The sequence below is a fragment of the Stenella coeruleoalba genome, assembly GCF_951394435.1.
Source record: "Stenella coeruleoalba genome assembly, chromosome: 15".
Taxonomy (NCBI): Eukaryota; Metazoa; Chordata; class Mammalia; order Artiodactyla; family Delphinidae; genus Stenella; species Stenella coeruleoalba.
In genome coordinates, this window is record NC_137161.1 from 1,873,391 (window position 1) to 1,891,257 (window position 17,867).

The 17,867-nt window shown below is 59.9% G+C and overlaps 3 protein-coding genes across 3 annotated transcripts; all 3 read right to left on the reverse strand.

Annotated features, from left to right (window-relative positions):
* Positions 1–2,509: 2,509 nt before the first annotated feature.
* On the reverse strand, positions 2,510–6,344 carry LOC307198982 (cadherin-4-like). The gene is made up of 3 exons (XM_079946378.1): positions 5,701–6,344; positions 4,936–5,100; positions 2,510–3,089 (listed from the first exon to the last, which is right to left on the reverse strand). Exons 1-3 carry the CDS (start codon positions 5,836–5,838, stop codon positions 2,883–2,885), a joined length of 510 nt encoding a protein of 169 aa, XP_079802504.1. The 5' UTR covers positions 5,839–6,344; the 3' UTR covers positions 2,510–2,882.
* Positions 6,040–8,009, reverse strand: LOC307198011 (cadherin-4-like; the record flags this gene model as incomplete). Its single annotated transcript, XM_079944597.1, has 3 exons — positions 7,642–8,009; positions 6,099–6,298; positions 6,040–6,054 (listed from the first exon to the last, which is right to left on the reverse strand). Exons 1-3 carry the CDS (start codon positions 7,919–7,921, stop codon positions 6,040–6,042), a joined length of 495 nt encoding a protein of 164 aa, XP_079800723.1. The 5' UTR covers positions 7,922–8,009.
* Positions 8,010–9,802: 1,793 nt separating this feature from the next.
* On the reverse strand, positions 9,803–11,480 carry LOC307198984 (cadherin-4-like). Its single transcript, XM_079946380.1, has 2 exons — positions 10,415–11,480; positions 9,803–10,271 (listed from the first exon to the last, which is right to left on the reverse strand). Exons 1-2 carry the CDS (start codon positions 10,636–10,638, stop codon positions 10,217–10,219), a joined length of 279 nt encoding a protein of 92 aa, XP_079802506.1. The 5' UTR covers positions 10,639–11,480; the 3' UTR covers positions 9,803–10,216.
* Between the last annotated feature and the right edge of the window lie 6,387 nt (positions 11,481–17,867).

The window sequence follows — 17,867 nt, forward strand, 5'->3', positions numbered from 1 at the left end:
GTGGCGGGTGCTGAGGCCTGACGGGCACGGTGGCCCTGGGCTGGGGGTGCCCACCGCCCGAGGCCAGGGCATTCTTGCTGGCGTCTCCTGTTCACAAGAACAGAAATTCCCTACAGGCGCTGAACCTGCCTGAGCGCTTTGCCAGCACCGAGTCTGGGCCTCCGCTGGCCGCGTCCTGATCTGGACCCGTCGTATCTACAAGCTACGAAAAAGGGACGTTTGACGCCGATTGTGTGTTTAGCTAATGCTAACCCATTGGTTGGGACGGAGCTCTGGGAGGCATCTGGGAGGGGGTGGGAGCCTCCAGGGGCAGCTGTCCGGCTGCCTGGAAGCAGGGATGGGTGTGAGAAGCACCCCCTCTGTTGACGTGTCCCCTGCTGGCTGCCGCAGCCTCGGCCTGTGCGATGCAGGCGAGATGCAGGGGCCCTGGCAGTGATGAGGCGAGGGGCCGGGGCAAGAGAGCGGGAAGGGGGCAGTGGGACGGACTCTGCATCCGGCTCTCCTGGGTGGGGGGAGGCAGGGCGCCTGGGGCCCCGAGGGGTCCGAGTCGCAGGCCGCGCCTGGCACACCCATCCTTGGGGTGAGCCCAGGGGACCAAAGGGGGCCTCGGGATTCCAGTGAGGAGAGTTCACAGCTGTCTGGGCCCCACCACAGTCACCCTTAGAACTTCAACTGGAGATGAGCTTTCCAGCAACAAACAAAAACAAGGTTCCGGCTCACGTCTCACCAACCCTGACACCACCAGCAATCCTGGATGGCCACACCTTCAGACACTGGGACAGTCCTCGTGGGCCGCCTGACCCCGAGCGATGGCTTCACAGGGGGGCGTCCCCTCCCTCCGGCAGGCCACGCCGCCCGCCACGTCTGGGAGACCGCAGTCTGCGTAGGGGCATGGGCATGTGACACCGGTGACCACTGCCTCCGTCCACGCGTCCCTCCCCAGGAGTCATGGACGGGGTCAGGATGGACGGAGCCCAGCACGGGCCTCCCTCAGGCCACAGGCCGGAGCCCGTCTCCCCAGCTCAGCTCCGCTCAGCTCAGCTCCGGGAGGGTGGATGGAATTAGTGATGAGTTTGGTTTGGGGAAGAACCCTGACATCCAGGGGGGACACACCCACGCGGATTGCACACGCACGTGTCCACTCAAGCTCATCTTTGAGGCCGAGGCTGTTTAGAAAAGAGGATGACCATGGCACCAGGGCAGGCTGTGGGCTGCGGAGCGGATCGGAGAGAGACCCCCCGACGGAGGGCACGGGGAGCGTGTGAAACCCCGCCCCCGCCCTCCCGAGGCCTCCCCTGGCCCCAGGAGCAGGTGTGAGGTGGGGCTCTGACACCAAGTCCTGCCCAGGGCCAGTGGCAGCCCAGGCCCCTCCCTGGGGAGCCCGAGAGCAGGCAAGGATCCCCCAGGAGGCGGCTCTCCTGCCGGCCTGAGGCGCCTTCACACCCAGAATGGAGGTCCTGGGAGATGCTGGGCGAAGGGCTGCCCCAGCGCCTCTTCTCACGCAGCCGCGGACAGACACAGCAGGGGGCTCCTTGCTGCACTGTGGAGCTGACTCGGGAGTCTGGCTTGGGAGTCAGACTGCCCCGCAGGAGGCACGGCCAGTTCTGAGAGCTCAAGCAGCTACCTGGCCCTGCAGCTGCTGGCTGCTGCCACGGGTCCAAAGGAAAGGAGACTGTTTCTGGCGGATGCGGTGAGACGCACGTGTGGGACAGATGGCACAGCGACGACGGTGCTGTCCCGGCACTCGGAGCCGACCGTAGCCGCCCACATCAGCTCACGAGCATCAGAAACTCTGGTCCCGAGGAGCAGGGCAGGGAGGAGCCCGCCAGTCCCCCCGGTCGTCTCCAGCCTCCTGGGACCCCGGTGAGCATCAGCTCTCCCTGCAGTCCGCACGCCCCGCCGGTGGCCAGAGGCGTCCAGAGCCTTCGGGGGTTTGGACTGGTGAGTGTCCGACGGGCCTCTGACGGGGTCCCTCGGGAGTCTGATCTAGAGGGGTGGAGGGCTCATGCCAGGGTTTGGTGGCATGCCGGCCGGTTTTGCTTGTGGTTTCCTGGGACACCGTACTCTCTTGGACCAAAGGCAGTGGGGACCTGGGTGGCATTCAGGGTCACAGTTGGCCCTGGGGGAGGCCTCATGATTGGGGGGCCCTGGGGGTGGCCAAGGGCAGAGATGGGGGAGCATCAGGGACAGCCGCTGGGAACCCCAGCTGCCCAGCTATTTCCAGCATCTGGGAGTCGGGGGCAGCACGCTTCTGTGGAAGCCCAGCTGTACAGCGGGCCTTTGGTCCACCGGCTTGACCTGCCCCAGGCGGACTCGCTGCTGCAGGAGCTGAAGGTGGGGCTTCCGGCCTCGGGGACCCCCAGGGGGCCCGGGAGACCCCAACTGTGCAAGCAAAGTGTGAGCACTCGGAAGGCTTATGGCGTTTGGACCCCAAATTGTTTTTCTTTGTCAGTTTTGTCAAGTGCGTCACCCACTTTTTTTCTTGATAGATCGAAAAAAAGGACATTCTCCCCAATTCCTTAATTCGTGACTTCAGAGCTGGGACTGGCCGGGGTTGGGGGCTCTCAGGACTGGCTGGGGGGCGCTCCTGAGTGTGAGGGAATCTGACGCATGTACCAAAAGGCACTTCCATTCTGTTTTAAACAGCGCTTCTGTCCAGGAAATCCAGGCTCAGACGGTGCCTCTGCTCTCCATGGTGCCGAGTCAGCTACCGCGCTGGGGGCGGCCGCGGGCTGACAAGTGTTCGTGCCAGACAGCTCCGTGCGGGGGGCGGGCGGGGACCCCTCACACACCGCCGGGTGGCGCGGCCGCGGAGTCGGGAAGGCCCGCTGTCTGTCCCGTACGTCCGAGCGCTGCTCTCGCCTCGTCTGGGGCGGGCCCGCTTAGTCCTCCTGGCCGCCACCGTACATGTCTGCCAGCTTCCTGAACCTGGGCCCCCAGTCGTTCAGGTATTCGTAGTCCTGGTCCCCGGAGCTGGATGAGTCCAGGGAGCTGACGGAGCCCGCGGTGGACCCGCTGCCCTCGTAGTCGAAGACCAGCAGCGAGTCATAGGGCGGCGCCGTGGGGTCGTTGTCGGCTGCGCGGAGTCCCTGGGGGCCGTGGAGACACGGGTTAGGGTGCAGGGCGGGGGGCAGAGGGGCGCCCAGGAGCGGAGCTGGGGAGGCAGGTTGGGGAGGCGCAGTGATGGGGCCTTGTATGCAGCAGGTGCTCAATAAGTGCTCCTGCGTGTCAGTCAAGGGCGCCTCAGAGACCCGAGTAGGGGCGCGGTGTTTGCAGAATGAGCCGTGCAAGAGGCCTGGGGGCAGCGCACACAGCCAGGCGGAGGGCCGGCCGGGGCCTGTGCGAGAGGCTGGCCTCCACGAGTCCCTGGTTGTTGCCACAGGGAGGGGAACCCGGGGTGGGTGTCAGATACCTGAAGTTGTTACCGTAACTGTGCGCGGGAGCAAACGGGGATGTAGCAGGTGTGGCTGGAGCCCCTGCCCGTGCCCCGGCCCCTTTCCCCCAGTGCCTGATGCTGGGACCCCTGGCCAGGCCACCTCCAGCACTCTGGCCACTGGCCAAGGGTGCCCCTGGCAGCTCCCACCCGGGGACCGTGGGAGGGGTGGACACACCTCCCCGCTCCCTCCCCCCGGGGGCCGGGACAGCTTGGAGGGCTCCCGCCGGCTCCAGGAGTCTCCCGCAGGACGCAGGACGGCCCGGGGGCCTGTGCTGGCACTGCCTAAGCCTGCCCCCGTTAGGGAGGGGAGTACCTTCCCATTATTCAGTACGGAATGGTTGGTCATTTCCATTTTTGCTTTCCTCTTAAGTTGTTTAAAAGTGGGCTTTTGATTGTCCATCAGGGAGGACGTAGTTTTTGGAGTTTTAAAAATTTTATTACCCTGTAGATGGTAAATGTCGTCCAAGCTGAATCGGCTTTTGGGCAGCCATAAAAATTTCATTTACGGTCTGAGACACGGTCTGTTTCGGGGAATATTCTGAGAAATCTCTTTTGTGTCTCTACCAAGCCACTCCCTGGGTTCTATTCTGTTTAAATAAATCCTTTTAAAGTCCGGTTCTGACACAGGTGGAGAAAGAAGTGTTGTCAGCCCCTCTCAAAGTACAGTCGTGTTAGAGATGGGTGGTAAATCCGCAGGGACCCGCGCTGGCTACACGGGGCATGGAAGGCATCCCGTCTGTGGGAGCCGCGGTGGGCGCGGAGGTACTGGCTGCCCGGGCCGCAGCAGCTGGCGCTGGGGGAGAGCGTCTGGGGTGCAGCCACGCGCCCTGGCTCACGCTGTCCCTCGGCTTTACCGCACAGGAGGACGGGAGCAGAGGTGGGAGGCGCGCTCTTGACACCCTTGGACATGTCAGTTGGGCACCTTGGGCTCAGCTTCAAGAGGTGGGTCAGCTTTTCTTGCCAAGGGGATGATCAAAGGGACGCTGTCGGCTGGGACGCTGATGCTACATGGTCTCCAGACCCCAGGCGTTAGGATGGGTGACACGGCCACGTGGTCAGCTCTGGAGTGACGCTCACCTCCCAGGCCGTCCCCGATGCCCTGTGTGTGTGTGGAGTGGGGAGGGGCAGCCTGCGCGTCTGGTCATCGGGGTTGAGTGGACACTGCGGAGGCCTCTCCCGATCGCTGCAGACAGGAGTCTGGGGTCAGAGCCACCTTGCTGGTCCCCCTCCTGTTCTTGCCTGGACTGTGGCCTCAAGTTCCAGCAGTCTTGCTAAGCCCTGCGTGTTTGTCCCCACCGGGGGCGGGGGCAGGTTAGTCCTTCTGCAGCGGGGATACTAAACCGAGGCGCTCGGCCCAGGGCTCCCCGCCGGCAGCAGCAGGGCCGGCGTGAACCCAGGCCTGGGGCTGCCCGCTGAGCCCAGCACCGGGCCCCAGAGAAGCGGGCTGCTTCCTGTCTGTGTTAGCAGGTCTGCGCCCCCGGCACGGCCGGGCTACCCACCTCGCTGATGAAGTCCCCGATGTCTCCTGGGTGGGGCACCACCGGCCGGGCCGGGTACTGGGGCTCGGCGCCCACCGGCCGCTCGTCCACCCGCCGCACCCCGGGGGCCTTGCTCAGCACATGCTCCATGGCCTCCGGCTGCTGCAGCTGGCTGAGGTCGTAGTCCTGGGGGTCGGGCAGGGGAGTCAGGAAAGGCAGTCCGGGTGGGGGGGGTACCAGGCAGAGGCACCAGAGAAGTCGTGGGGCACATCCTCATCGTGTTCTGTGGCTGGGCTCTGAGCATATCCATTGACCTATTCCGGGCCCCCCGGGCGCCCCCCCGTCCTGGCCCCTCACCTGGTCTGTCCTTCCTGAAATGCTCACCCCACCTCTGTTCATCCGAATCCTGCCCGTCCTCAAGGCACATGTGGGGTCTGTGCCCCCTGCTGCCTTCCCCCTGGGGTCAACCCCTTCCCCATCTGCTCAGCTGCCACCGCATTCCTCATGTGTCCCTGGGAACGCCCACTTCACGGGGGGTGGTCACTAAGCTTTTATGGGCTAAGGCTCGCCCTGAGTCCCCAGTGACCAACTGGGCAGCGCCCCAGGCCCACCCTCCCTGGGCGCGGGGTGCAGGCGGCACTGGGCGGGGCTCGGTGGCTGCGGAAGGTGCAGATGAGGGGTGCAGGGCTGAGGGCCGGAGGTCACGCGGGGACCCCAGCGTGTGCGCTCCGCCAGGGCTGGGAGGGTGTCCCCACACGTCCCCGCTGTCCCGGCCACGGGCCTCACCTGGTCCTCCTCGCCGCCCCCTTCCTCGTCGTACTTGAGGATGTTGTCGCGCACGTCGTCCTCGGGGTCGATGAGCAGCTGCTTCGTGTGCCGCTCCTTCTCCCGCCGCCTCATCCACACGACGAACAGCAGGACCATGGCTGTGGGGCAGGGGGCACCGTGAGCAGGTGTGCGTGTGTCTGCACGAGGGCGTGCATGCGCGGGAGGGTGCGCACGTGTGGCTGCGAGTGCCTGTGTCTGTTGCCGGGCACCCGGTTGGGCTGGGCTTCTGGAAGTCTCCTGGCAGGTAGAGCGGGGCCAGGAGATGGGGCCGTGGGCACACCTGGGCCCCTCCACCCGTCACCCCAGGACCAGCTGCACTCACTGAGCAGGACGATGATGCAGATGAGGATGGCCACGATGGCGCCCGTGCCCAGCCCGGCTGCCGCCACCGCGCCCATGGTGGTGCAGTCGCCATTCTCGTCGCACGGGCACACCTTGACTTTGATGATGGACGTATTGGACAGGGGCGGGTTCCCCGAGTCCGTGACGACGATGGGGACGTCGTACACTCCGGCCTCCAGGTACAGGATGCGCAGGCTGAGCTGGGCGTAGTCACCTGGTGCGAGTGACGGGACGGGCTCCACTCACTGAGCAGCCCGCCCTCCTTTCTGAGCGAGACTAACGGAGGCAAAGACTGATAGTGGGAACATCTAACACGCCTGCTTGGCTAAGACACACGTAGACGTGCGCACGTGTGCGCACACACACCCTGCATCATACCATAAGGTTGAGACGTTGGCAATTCAAGAATGGAGCAGTGGGGCCTCCCTGGTGGCGCAGGGGTTAAGAATCCACCTGCCGATGCAGGGGACACGGGTTCGAGCCCTGGTGCGGGAAGACCCTACATGCTGCGGAGCAGCTAAGTCCATGCGCCACAACTACTGAGCCTGCGCTCTAGAGCCCGTGTGCTGCAACTACTGAGCCCACGTGCCACAACTACAGAAGCCCAGGTGCCTAGAGCCCATGCTCCGCAATGAGAGAAGCCACCACAATGAGAAGCCCATGCACCGCCATGAAGAGCAGCCCCCGCTCGCTGCAACTAGAGAAAAGCCCGCGCGCAGCAACGAAGACCCAACACAGCCCAGGAAAAAAAAAAAAAGAGAAATAGAGCAGTTACAACACGAAGAATGATGAAATTATTTCCTTAACGTATAAAGAGTTCGACCAAATCAATTAGAAAAAAAGCCCATTTTCAAAGAAAAATAGGCAAGGACATTGAACAGATGGTTCACAGAAGCAAAAAATGGCCAATAAATATATGAAAAAATGCCCACTGGTAGTCAAAAGATACAAGTGGAAACAGTGATTTTCGCTAAAAGAATTGGAAAAATGCTTTTTAAAATAATATTCAGTGTTGGTAAGGGCTTGGGGAACAAGCAAATGCTATCAGAACTTCAGAACTTGGACGCCCTTTCTACCAAGGCCACGGCTAGGGAAGTGCCCTCAGGAAACGCGTTGGTTAGGGTCCGTCCATCATTTGGTGATGGCATAGGACTCAGGAAACGTGTTGGTTAGGGCCCGTCCATCAGTTGGTGATGGCATAGGACTCAGGAAACGCGTTGGTTAGGGCCCGTCCCATCAGTTGGTGATGGCATAGGACTCAGGAAATGCATTGGTTAGGGCCCGTCCCATCAGTTGGTGATGGCATAGGAAGTGGTCTGCAGTTACAGCCACTGGGATGGTCAAGGCTGAGCTTGTTAAAATGATGAGATTGGGGCCTGCCCTGGGGGCCTCCTTGGCGGCTGAGCCCTAGAGCAGGCAGGGGCCCCCACGCCACAGGAAGGGGCTGCGCGACCCTCCTGTGAAGGGGTGATGGGCCCCTGGGGGCCTGCACCCTAGACTCGTCCGATTTTCCCACTGGCAGGGGTGCCAGCGGGCTGGTGCCCGAGGCAGGCTTACCATTGAGGCGGGTGATGGTCCAGTTCTTCCGCACGCTCGCTGGAACGAAGGGCAGCTCGAAGACGTAGGGGCCGATGTTGGGGTCGACGTCCGCGTCAGCCGCTGTGATGTTGATGGCGTTCAGGCTGGGCTTCTCGCAGATCTGCGCCTCCCTGGGCAGCAGCTCGGGGGCGTTGTCGTTGATGTCGATGAGGTAGATCTGGAGGGTCCCGGTGCCGCTGGCCGGAGGGATCCCTGTGGGCCGGACACGGGTGATCACACGGTCACTCCTGGGCTCCATGACCACAGACGCACAGTGTGCATGGGACCACGCCCCAGCCCCAGCCAGGACAGACCCCAGCCCCACCCAGGACAGACCCCCAGTCCCACCCAGGACAGACCCCAGCCCCACCCGGGACAGACCCCAGCTGCCCACAGCCCCACATGCACACTGACACTCTGCCATGTGACATATGCAGCCACTCAGCTGCACACACACAGGAACCGCACACACCTGCCCACGTGTGGCTGTCCCGTCCCCCCCCCCGCCCACACCCAGCCCCTGTCTCAGCCCAGGTGCACAGTGAGGGTGGCCCAGCGCTGAGCGGCCGCAGGTGGCCGGTCTGTCCTCCGTGTTCTGAGCGTGGCCCTGCCCTTGGCGGCGGCTCTGACCCCGTCACTGACGACTGCGTTTCTTGGCCGAGGCAGGCAGAGCATGTAGAGCATCCATCCCATAGCGCGTCTGTGATCTCCCAGGAGACGCATCAGAGCGCGTTCAAGGCGACGCGGCTTGGTGCCTGCTGTGATAGGTGGCCGATGGCACAGCTCACAGTCCGAGAAGCACAGGCAGGTTCTATTCACGCGAGCGGGACTTGTGCTCCGATTCTGGTGTCTTCCTCCTGCTTTCCACTGCTCTGGCCACTGATGCATTAAGATCACGTTCTAATCTAATCTCAGTGCTGCAGCTGCTGCTCAGAGCAGCGGTCCCCGACCAGGGCCTGGCGCTCATCGTGGCTGGCCGAGGGGCTGGGCCTCTGTGGACCCCGCGGGGTGAGGGAGGTGGGCAGGGGCTGCGGGATGGTCTCCAGGTCCCAGCTTCCAGCTGCTGTCGACCAAACCTTTGTGCAGCGGCTACTCTAGCTCCTGAAGCTTTATTTATGCAGCTGATCCCAGAACCCACGTGGCATGGGCCTGGCACGGGGCCTTTGCGAGTGCCCTTTCCTGACTCCGGGACGCCCCTCCCCGCCCCATCTTCCCCTGGCTTGTCCTTCTAATCCCGCAGGTCCTGGACCCACAGGAGGTCACTCATAGCCAGCAGTGCAGCAGGAGACCCCGGCCACTCTCCCATCCTCCATTTGGTTCTTTTCCGGCACCTCCCGTTCCCTGAAATTGTCTGGCTGGCTTGTTTCACACTTGTTTCCCTGGGGCAGAGACTGCTGAGTTGTCCCTAATATCCATTTCCTCTTTGTTCCTTAATAAAAGAACTGAAGCCCCAGACTTCACCTGGGCTCATCACTGCCCAACCAGAAGACGACATTCCTCAGCATCCCTTGCAGTGAGACGTGGCTTCGGGACTGAGTTCTGGCTTTCATGAGCTGTGAGTGGAAGTCCTTAGAAGGGCTGGGATGTGCCCTTGGCCTCCCCCTCCTCCTGTTTGCCAGAATGTGGTCACGATGGCTGGAGCATCAGCAGTTGCTCTGGGCCATATGCTGCAGCTTGCCAAGGACACGGGAGTGGCCAGAGTGAGCTTGGTTTCTCATACCTGACCCTGGGCTGCCTGCTTCCAGTCTTCTTTTATGTGGCAGAAAGTAAACCTCCATCTTGTTAAGATTGCTATAATTATTATGCAGACAAACCTGCTTCAAGCTGACACACTGGCCTCTAGAATGTCACCCATGCAAAGGAGAAGGCTCTTGTCTGTTTTGCTCACTGATGGATAGAGCCTGGCACATGGCAGGAGCCCAGGGAGCTGTAACAGTGGTGTTAACAGTGCCCAGCTCCCCTGGCGCCCGCATCAGTGAAGCACCAGGCCCAGGGCTTCAAATGGGCGAGGGCGGGCCCCCCGCCCCGTGTCTCCCTGCCCCTGGGCGCACCGTTGTCCGCTGCCAGGAAGGTGGCCTCATAGACGTTGTTTCTGATGTAGGGAGACTCGCGGTCGAGGACGGCCGCCGTGCTGATCTGACCGTTGGTGGCGTTAATGTGCAGCCAGTTCGCTGGGTCCGACAGCTTTGAGTATCTGCGGGGGAGGGAGGGGAGGGGTGAGGCGAGGGGCTGGAGGAGCCCCTCCTGGCCGCCCTCCTGCCGAGCGCGCGCGGGGTGGGGGTGGGGGTCCTTCCCTGAAGCCCTGCACGGGGTCCTCCCACGCGGGACAGTGACAACAGCGGCTGGAAGTCTCCAAGGAGAACGGGCTATTTAACCTCACAAGGACCCTGGGAGGCAGATTCTCCCATCGCCCCCTTTACAGGCGGGGAGACGGAGGGGCAGAGGGGGCTGGTGACTCACAGAATCGTAAGCGCAGGAGCGTCAAGCGGGGTCAGGACCCAGCCTGACTCTAGATGCGGCTGAATGTCCTTCAAGCTTTTCCCACCGTCTCGTGTCAGGGCAGCCTGGCGGCCGGTGATGCCAGCTGTCCCCAGACTGGGCTTCCCTGCCTGGGGACACCACAAGTCGGGGATGCCCCCAAGCGCCCACCCGGGACTTTCTGGGTTGCAGGTTTCACTGGGCATTCAGGACTCTTCTCTGTGGAAGACGGGGCTCCCTGTTCCCAGGGCCCGAGGGTGCTCTGTGGGCCCACCTCACGGCCTGCTGCATGAACCGGTCAGGATCCACTGCCAAAAACGTGGTTAGCACGGTGCCAGTGGGCACGCCCTCCTCCAGGCGGATCAGCTTGTGGTTCGAGGGGAAGTAGGGGGCCTCGTTGATGTCCATGACTGAGATGGTCACCCCCGCCGTGGACTGGAAGGACATCTGGATCCCGCTGGCCAGGGGCGCCTGGTTGGACACCATCACGGTCAGCATGAACGCTCTGTTCAGCTCATAGTCGACCGCCTGGAATGAGAGGCGCCGGGACGGGGAGCTGGCTTAGGTGCCCGCGAGGCTGTCAGGGAGGGTGGTGCCCGTGGGGCTGCTTGGTCTGCACACGCCCTGCTCTGGGCCCAGGAGGTCAGTCCCGAGGGGTGCCGTCCCCCAGCTTCCCACGTCATGGAGTGGCAGTAGCTGGGCTCCTCGGGGGCTACGGCTCCCGCCAGGCACACCACCTAGCCAGCGGTCCGGCACTCATCACGCATTAGGAGTGTGAGGGCCCCACCCTGCTCCCTGCAGCCTGGCAGGTCGAGGGCCTGGCTCTTGTCCGTCCAGGGTGCCTCACCAGGTGTGGTGGGTGGAAGGGTGGCCTCCAAGGATACGTCCCTCTGGAACCTGTGACTGTGACCTTTGGCAAATAGGGTTTTTGTAGATGTAATGAAGTTAAAGGTCTCGAGAGGGAGTCGCCCTGGATTGAGGTGTTCGCCGATTCAAGCCTGGGTGCCCTGTGAGTTAGGGGAGGGAGACTGCAGACACAGAAAGGGGCCAGGTGAAGACAGGCACAGGCTGGGGTGACGCAGCTCTGAGCCAGGGATGGCCAACAACCCCAGGAGCTGGACGGGGCAGGAGGGATCCTCCCAGAGCCTCCAGAGGGAGCACAGCCCCGCCAATGCCCTGATTTTGGACGTCTGGCCTCCAGAGCTGTGAGAGCGCATCCTTCAGCTGTTCTAACCCACCTGGTCTGTGGTAAGTTGCTACAGCAGCCCCAGGACACCAACACACCAGGTCTCACGGAGCCCCCTCACCTCTGCGTGGCCCTTGCATGACCATTCTCTCCAGTTGACACACATTTTGGGGGTGTCAGGACCTCGGATGATAAATGTTAGTATGGTTCTATTGTCTACAGTTATAGGGTCTCCGGGGTACGATCAGTCTCGGGGGGTATTCTTCACGTTTTGAGGGGGGATGGAAGCTGCACGGAAGCACTTGGGGCCCCGAGATGTGTAATTATTCCTGGCAAAGCTTGCAACAGTCTCACTAGAAAACAAGCAACACAGCACACTGCAGCTGCATTTGAACAGTTCTGCTTAGACACGTGCGGAGTATTACGTGCCCAAGAATATTCACTGACGTAGCATCTGTATCATTCATAGAGGATTTATACTGCTGTCAACTCAGGCACCCATAGCACTGGCTGGGCTGCATCCGCACAGTGGGGACATTTGCAGCTGTAAGAAAGAACCAGGAAGATACACGTGGGAACGGAGAGATCTCCAGGATCGACTGGTGAGCAGAAAAGGCAACATCCATTGCAGGCTGCCTCTTGTGTGAAAGGGGGAGAGGAACATGAATTTGCATATGTATCTGCTCAAATATGCAAAAAGAAATGCTGAAAGGATAAAGCAAAAACTTATAAAACAGTCACCCGTGAGCAGAGGGAAGGAATAAGGGTGGAGGGAACGTCTGGAGGTGTGAGTTTGCTGCGTGTGTTTTGCCACATAGCTTTGATTTTAGAGCCATGTAACCTTACATTCTCACATTTTAGGTATTACAAGTAAACTTGTATATATGAAGCAATCTCTGAAAATCAGAAACAAACGGAGTTAAATTAAACTAACTGTATATCGATGGTAATATAACTCCCAAGAAAATAATGATTTCTCGTGACTGGGACAGCATTTAGACGGTAAGTCCTTCATGGGATTTATTCTAAGGACAAGAGTTACTGCAAAGAAACCTTAAATTCATCTGGTTTGCTTGCTGTTGGCCGGGAGTTTGGATTCGTTATTTTTTAAGCTTTTTATGTGTAATTGGCTCTCTATAGCCATGGGCTCCACATCCGTGGATTGAACCAACCACAGATTGAATACATTTGAAAAAAATTCCAGAAATTTAAAACCTGAATTTGCCTCACACAGGCAACAGTTTACACAGCACTGACATGGTATTGGGTATAAATTACACGGGAGAGTGTGTGTAGGTTATATGCAAATATTCAGTTGGCCAAAAAGTTCTCATGGAAAAACCCGAACGAACTTTTTTGGCCAACCTGATACTATGCCATTTTGTATAAGGGATTTGAGCATCTGTGGATTTTGGTACCTACCTGTGGGGGGGTGTGTCCCGGAACCAATCCCCCATGGATACCGAGGGGTGATTGTATATTGTAGGTTAAAGTAAATCAGCAATTATCTTACTGTTGTTAGGAACCAAGATTTTCAGTGTAAGAGAAATGAGATCAAGTATAAAATCAACAAAGGTTAGTAAAACCCTCCAGTGTTCAATTTGGATGAAATGATCATGTGCATCAGTGAAGTAACTTTGAGGTGGTCAGGAAGCACATGCACTGAAGTGTCACTTCTTCGCTCTGCCCTGACAACATCCAGTAGCGATGGCAGCAGCCGCAGTGAGCACCTCTCGCGTCTGGACGTTGGTTTCTAAGTACCACTCCTCGCTAGAGGAATGGCCCGCCCAGATGTGAGGCAAGAAATCAGCAAGACGAACCTGGGCTGTGCACTCAGGTCCCAACACAGGGACGTAGCAGAAGCACCCAGAACCAGCTGCCGGAGGAGCCCCCTGGCCAGAGGTCAAGACCGTACTAGCTGCAGCTGAGCACCACACACCGAGCGCATAAAAACCTGCACAGCCTTAGCCGTGACGAGAAAGTGAAAAACGCAGTTCACTGACTGCTTCTGCATTTGCCCAGGTCCTCACCTCTGGAATCTGTGGATAGTCACTTTCCCTGGCAAAAGGGGACTTTGCAGCCACGATGAAGGTAAGGGTCTTGAGCTGGGAGGTGGTCCTGGATAACCCAGGTGGGCCCTACGTGCCGTCACAGGGTCGTTATGGGCTCCTGACCTCCAGAAAAGTGCGAGGGTAAACGCGTGTCATGTTACGCAATTGTTACGGCAGCCGTAACACCGGGATGCAGGTGGTGACACTGCCTGTTGCTGGCTCACCGGTTCTGCTCTGAGAATCGGAAGTAAAGGTGGAGAATGAAGCCTCATTCTCGCCTTTTCTGTTGAGCTGCGTTAATTTCATGTTCCTGTTGAGTGGCTTGAAACAACACACATTCGTTATCTTACAGTTCTGGGGGCCAGAAGCCAAAAGTCTGCGCTGCTGGGCTAAGGTCGGGGCGTGGGCAGGGCTGGCCGCTTCTGAAGGCTCCTGGACGCCTTTTCTGACTCCGTCCGAGAGGCGCCTGTGCTCCCGGCCCCTCCCTCCGTCTTCAGAGCGGCAGCGCGGCACCTTCCAGCTTGTCTCTCTCAGACCTCTGCTGCATCCTCAGGTCTCTGACTCTGGTCCTCTTGTGTCCCTCTTCTAAGGGCCCCGCGATTACTTGGGGGCCCCCCAGGACTATCCAGGACAACCTCCCATCTCAAGATCCTTAACTTCTTCACATCTGCAAAGTGCCCTTTGCCACATACGCACAGATTTGGGAGACTGGGACCTGGGTGGGCATCTTTGCGTGGGCGTTGTTCTGACAGCTGCAGGCCTGCATTTCAGCATCATCACAGGGCTCTTTTATATAGAAGCATTCCAGCCGAGGACTGTACAAGGAATGACAGGATTGTAAAGCACCATTTTATACCGCCTAATGAAGAAATGAACTTGGCAATGACCATCAACAGATGATGAAACCAACAGATGGGGGCTGGTGGAGAGCCGTGCTTCTGCAGACTGCTTGCCGGTCATGACGGGGAGGAGCCAACTCCACGGTGACGGGAGAGGCCTGTGAGCACCGGAGCCCACTGGTCAGGCTCAGATGGCTGTGCACGGGACAACCAGGCTTCTCACCGCGGAAGGGCCCTTCAGGTCTGCAGCCCTGCTTACAGGAAGAGCAGAGAGCGAGAGACCAGATACTCCGAGAGGAAGCGATCGGACAGATTCAGCACCGCGGACCCTGCATTTGTGACAGGTCAGAGGTGGGGGGAATATTCTAGATTATGAGAGATTCAAGAGATGGCACAACTGAATGCAACGTGGGGACCCTGGTTGGATCCAGATTTGAAAAACCCACACCATCAAGAGACACTTGGAAAATTAAGGGCAATTAAATGTAGACTCAGGGCCTCCATGGTGGCGCAGTGGCTGGGAGTCCACCTGCCGATGCAGGGGACACGGGTTCGTGCCCCGGTCCGGGAAGATCCCACATGCCGCAGAGCGGCTGGGCCCGTGAGCCATGGCCGCTGAGCCTGCGCGTCCGGAGCCTGTGCTCCGCAACGGGAGAGGCCACAGCAGTGAGAGGCCCGCGTACCGCAAAAAAAAACAACAAAAAAACAAATGACTCATATTGGAGATCACGGAGGCGTGGCTGTCTGTCTCGGGTGCTGTCACGGTTGTAGCTATGTGAGCAGAGGGCCTGGAGTTAGGACCGCACGGCAGCAAAACACGGACGGAGCGACACGGCAGCGCGCTGGGAACTGTGAAACCGAAGTGGCAGGTGAGGGCACACCCGTCTCTCTTACTTCTAGATGTGCTTGGAAACGTTTGTGGTAAATGGTGTGACACACTTCTGCTCAGAGGGGACCTGATCGCCTCGTGGGACCAGTTGTCCTGCGAGCCCCGGGGGTGCTGGTGATGGGGCCGTGCTGCCCTGCCTGCTGCTCGCCTGGCCCAGCCCTGCCCCATCGCTGGGCTCCTCCTGCGGCTCAGCCTTGATTTCTGTGAGTATTGACCGTCATACACCTGGTGCATCAAACCCATGCCTTCTCAGCTCCTGCTACTAAGCAAGGTATTGAGCACGGGAAGAGTTTACTATAAAGTAACAGTGCTGAGTGGGCGTGGAAAGGGGACGGAGACGAGGCTCCCCAAGGCGCAGTGCCTGCCCGACGGGAAGGCCTGGAGGTGGCAGCAGAGATCGGGGCTCTGGGCCGACACTTCCGTCGTCCTCCCCACTGTCCCCCCGGCTCACCTTGCGGGAGCCCCCGTCCTCTGCAGCCGTGGTCTCCTCATCTGCTGAAGGAATGGGTGTTACCTGCAGAGCCCCTGGAGCCCCCGGTGAGAAGCCACGTCCCTCCCTGGCGCTTGCCTCTTCATGGCTGAGGTCCCCCCCCGCCCACCCTGCCGCCGAGAACTAAGCGGCTGCCAGGCCTCCAGGGCCCCCGAGTGTTGGCAGCGACTGAAATATACTGCTTCCTAAAATCACGGTGGGTGTGCCTCTGAAGAAGTCACTAAAGGAAGTGGTCCTTCTCCCATATTTATCTGTTCGTGTCCCTGGAGGACAGGGAATAATGCTACGTGTCATGCATTAAAAATTGTGTCGCCAGTCTAAGTGAGGACACCTTCCAGAAAGATTATGGCCAACGGAAGTCTGTCGGACAGCAAAACAAAACATATTGGTAACAGAGAAATCAGAGAGTAATTTGCTCCAACAGTTTCAATCAGAGGCCAGACAGCCTCACTGGGCCTCCGCTCAGCTGCCTCCCCCACGTGTGGCCACGCCCCTTCGCTCAAAGCCCAGGGGCCGGGTCTGCACCCTGAGGGGAGCAGCCCAGCGTGGGTGCAGGCTCGTGGGGCAGGGCCGGGGGCGCACCAGTGCACGTGGGGGAGGCTTGGGGTGAAGTGTTTTCGCTGAGCCTTGCTGGGAGCTGCAGAGGTTACCGCGACCCCCAAACTGGCCTGCTCCCGCTGTTCCTGCCACCCTGACCCTCCTCCGGGCACTGGGGCACCGCTCACTCACTGCCTCGGGCAAAGCCTTGTCGCCGCCCGGCCGGGAAGCAGAAGAGGCTGATTCTCGGCCTCTGAGCTTCAGAAGCTGAGGGCCAGGTGCGAGGGAGGAGATGGGAGAGTTATCTTTTGGGGGGTGGGTGGCAGGTCAGGCCTGCAGAGTCCCTGGGGGCACGTGACCGGTCCTGCTGAGGCTGCCTCTGCCCCTGGCAGGTCGGGCGCAGTCCTTTGCCCTTGGACACTGGGGTGGCACGCACTGAACCCGAATATCACTCCTGTTACGTCTGCCTCGGGGCACGTGGCGGGGGTAGAGCTCAGGGAGCCCAGCAGGAGGCGAGGTGAGCACCCACCTTCACCACGGTGACCATGCCCTCGTTGGTGACGGGGTCCGTGCGGACGCTGAAGTGGCCCGAGGGGTCCCCGCTGATGATGCGGTAGACAGCGTTCCAGTTCGGGGAGTGGGGCTGATCTCGGTCCATCACAGTGAGGTTTGCGACCACCATCTCCACCCGGTTTTCGGGGACTTCCCCTGCGTACTGCGAAGTGTAAGAAAAGACAACATTACAGACCCGTGTGGAAGCCTGGAGAGGTTCTCTGCTGACCCTGGGGGGCCTCTGCTTCCAGCTGCACGCAGACACGGTGACTCCCACAGGTTGGCCCATCCCATGTCCGTGCCGATGAGGAGGCGTCTAGAGAGGGCTCTGCTTCCTCCAGCTGAGGCCCAGCAAAGCCCGAGGCTCCTCTGCACGTATCCGCCTCCAAACTAATCCCTGCCTGTGCACGCACGCACGCATGCCAGGCCCCCCTCCTAAATCCCCTTCAAGCCCTTCCCATAGGCAGCAGGGGACCAATGCAAATACCTGGGGCTTGCAAGAGACTAAAAATGTGTTTACAAAATGGGAAACGAACAGGAGTGGGGACGCAGCTGCAGAGAGGGCTTCCCGAGCTGAACCATCTCTGGGCTCCTGCCGTCCCAGTGGTCCCCGACATGGGCTTGGGGCCTGGGGTCAGCAGCTGCAGATGTGCAGATGATCAAACACAGAGCCTCAACCCTTTCTTTCCTGCCGCAGCAGTGAGGGCTGCAAACCACGCCCATCGGTGAGTGGGGTTCACGTGGCCACAGTAGTTACGGGCAGGCAAAGACTGTGTGCGTGGCTGGGCGTGTTGGTGCTGGTGTCGAGGTGGTGATGGAAATCTGAGCACCTCTCAGCAGGTGAGTCAGTGCTGTGCAGCTGTGGCCCAGCTCAGAAGAGCCCCGAGCTCGGTTTACTGCTGTGCGGTCACAGTCTTGAAATTCTTCATACTTTGTGAATGAGGGCCCCTGCGTTCTTATTTGGCACTGGGCCATGCAAATCGTGTGGCCATTCTGTCACAGTGCAGTGTGCTTTTGAGCCACAAAACCCGGAGACAAAGTTTGAACAAATATCTGGGGATTTCCAGTTGTGTTCACAGCAGCGCAACCCTAACGATGGTTACCGAGTGCCCACTCTGTGCCAGGTACTGCCCTTGCGTTATTCTGCTGGTTCCTCAGGAGAACCCCATTCTTATCCCCATTT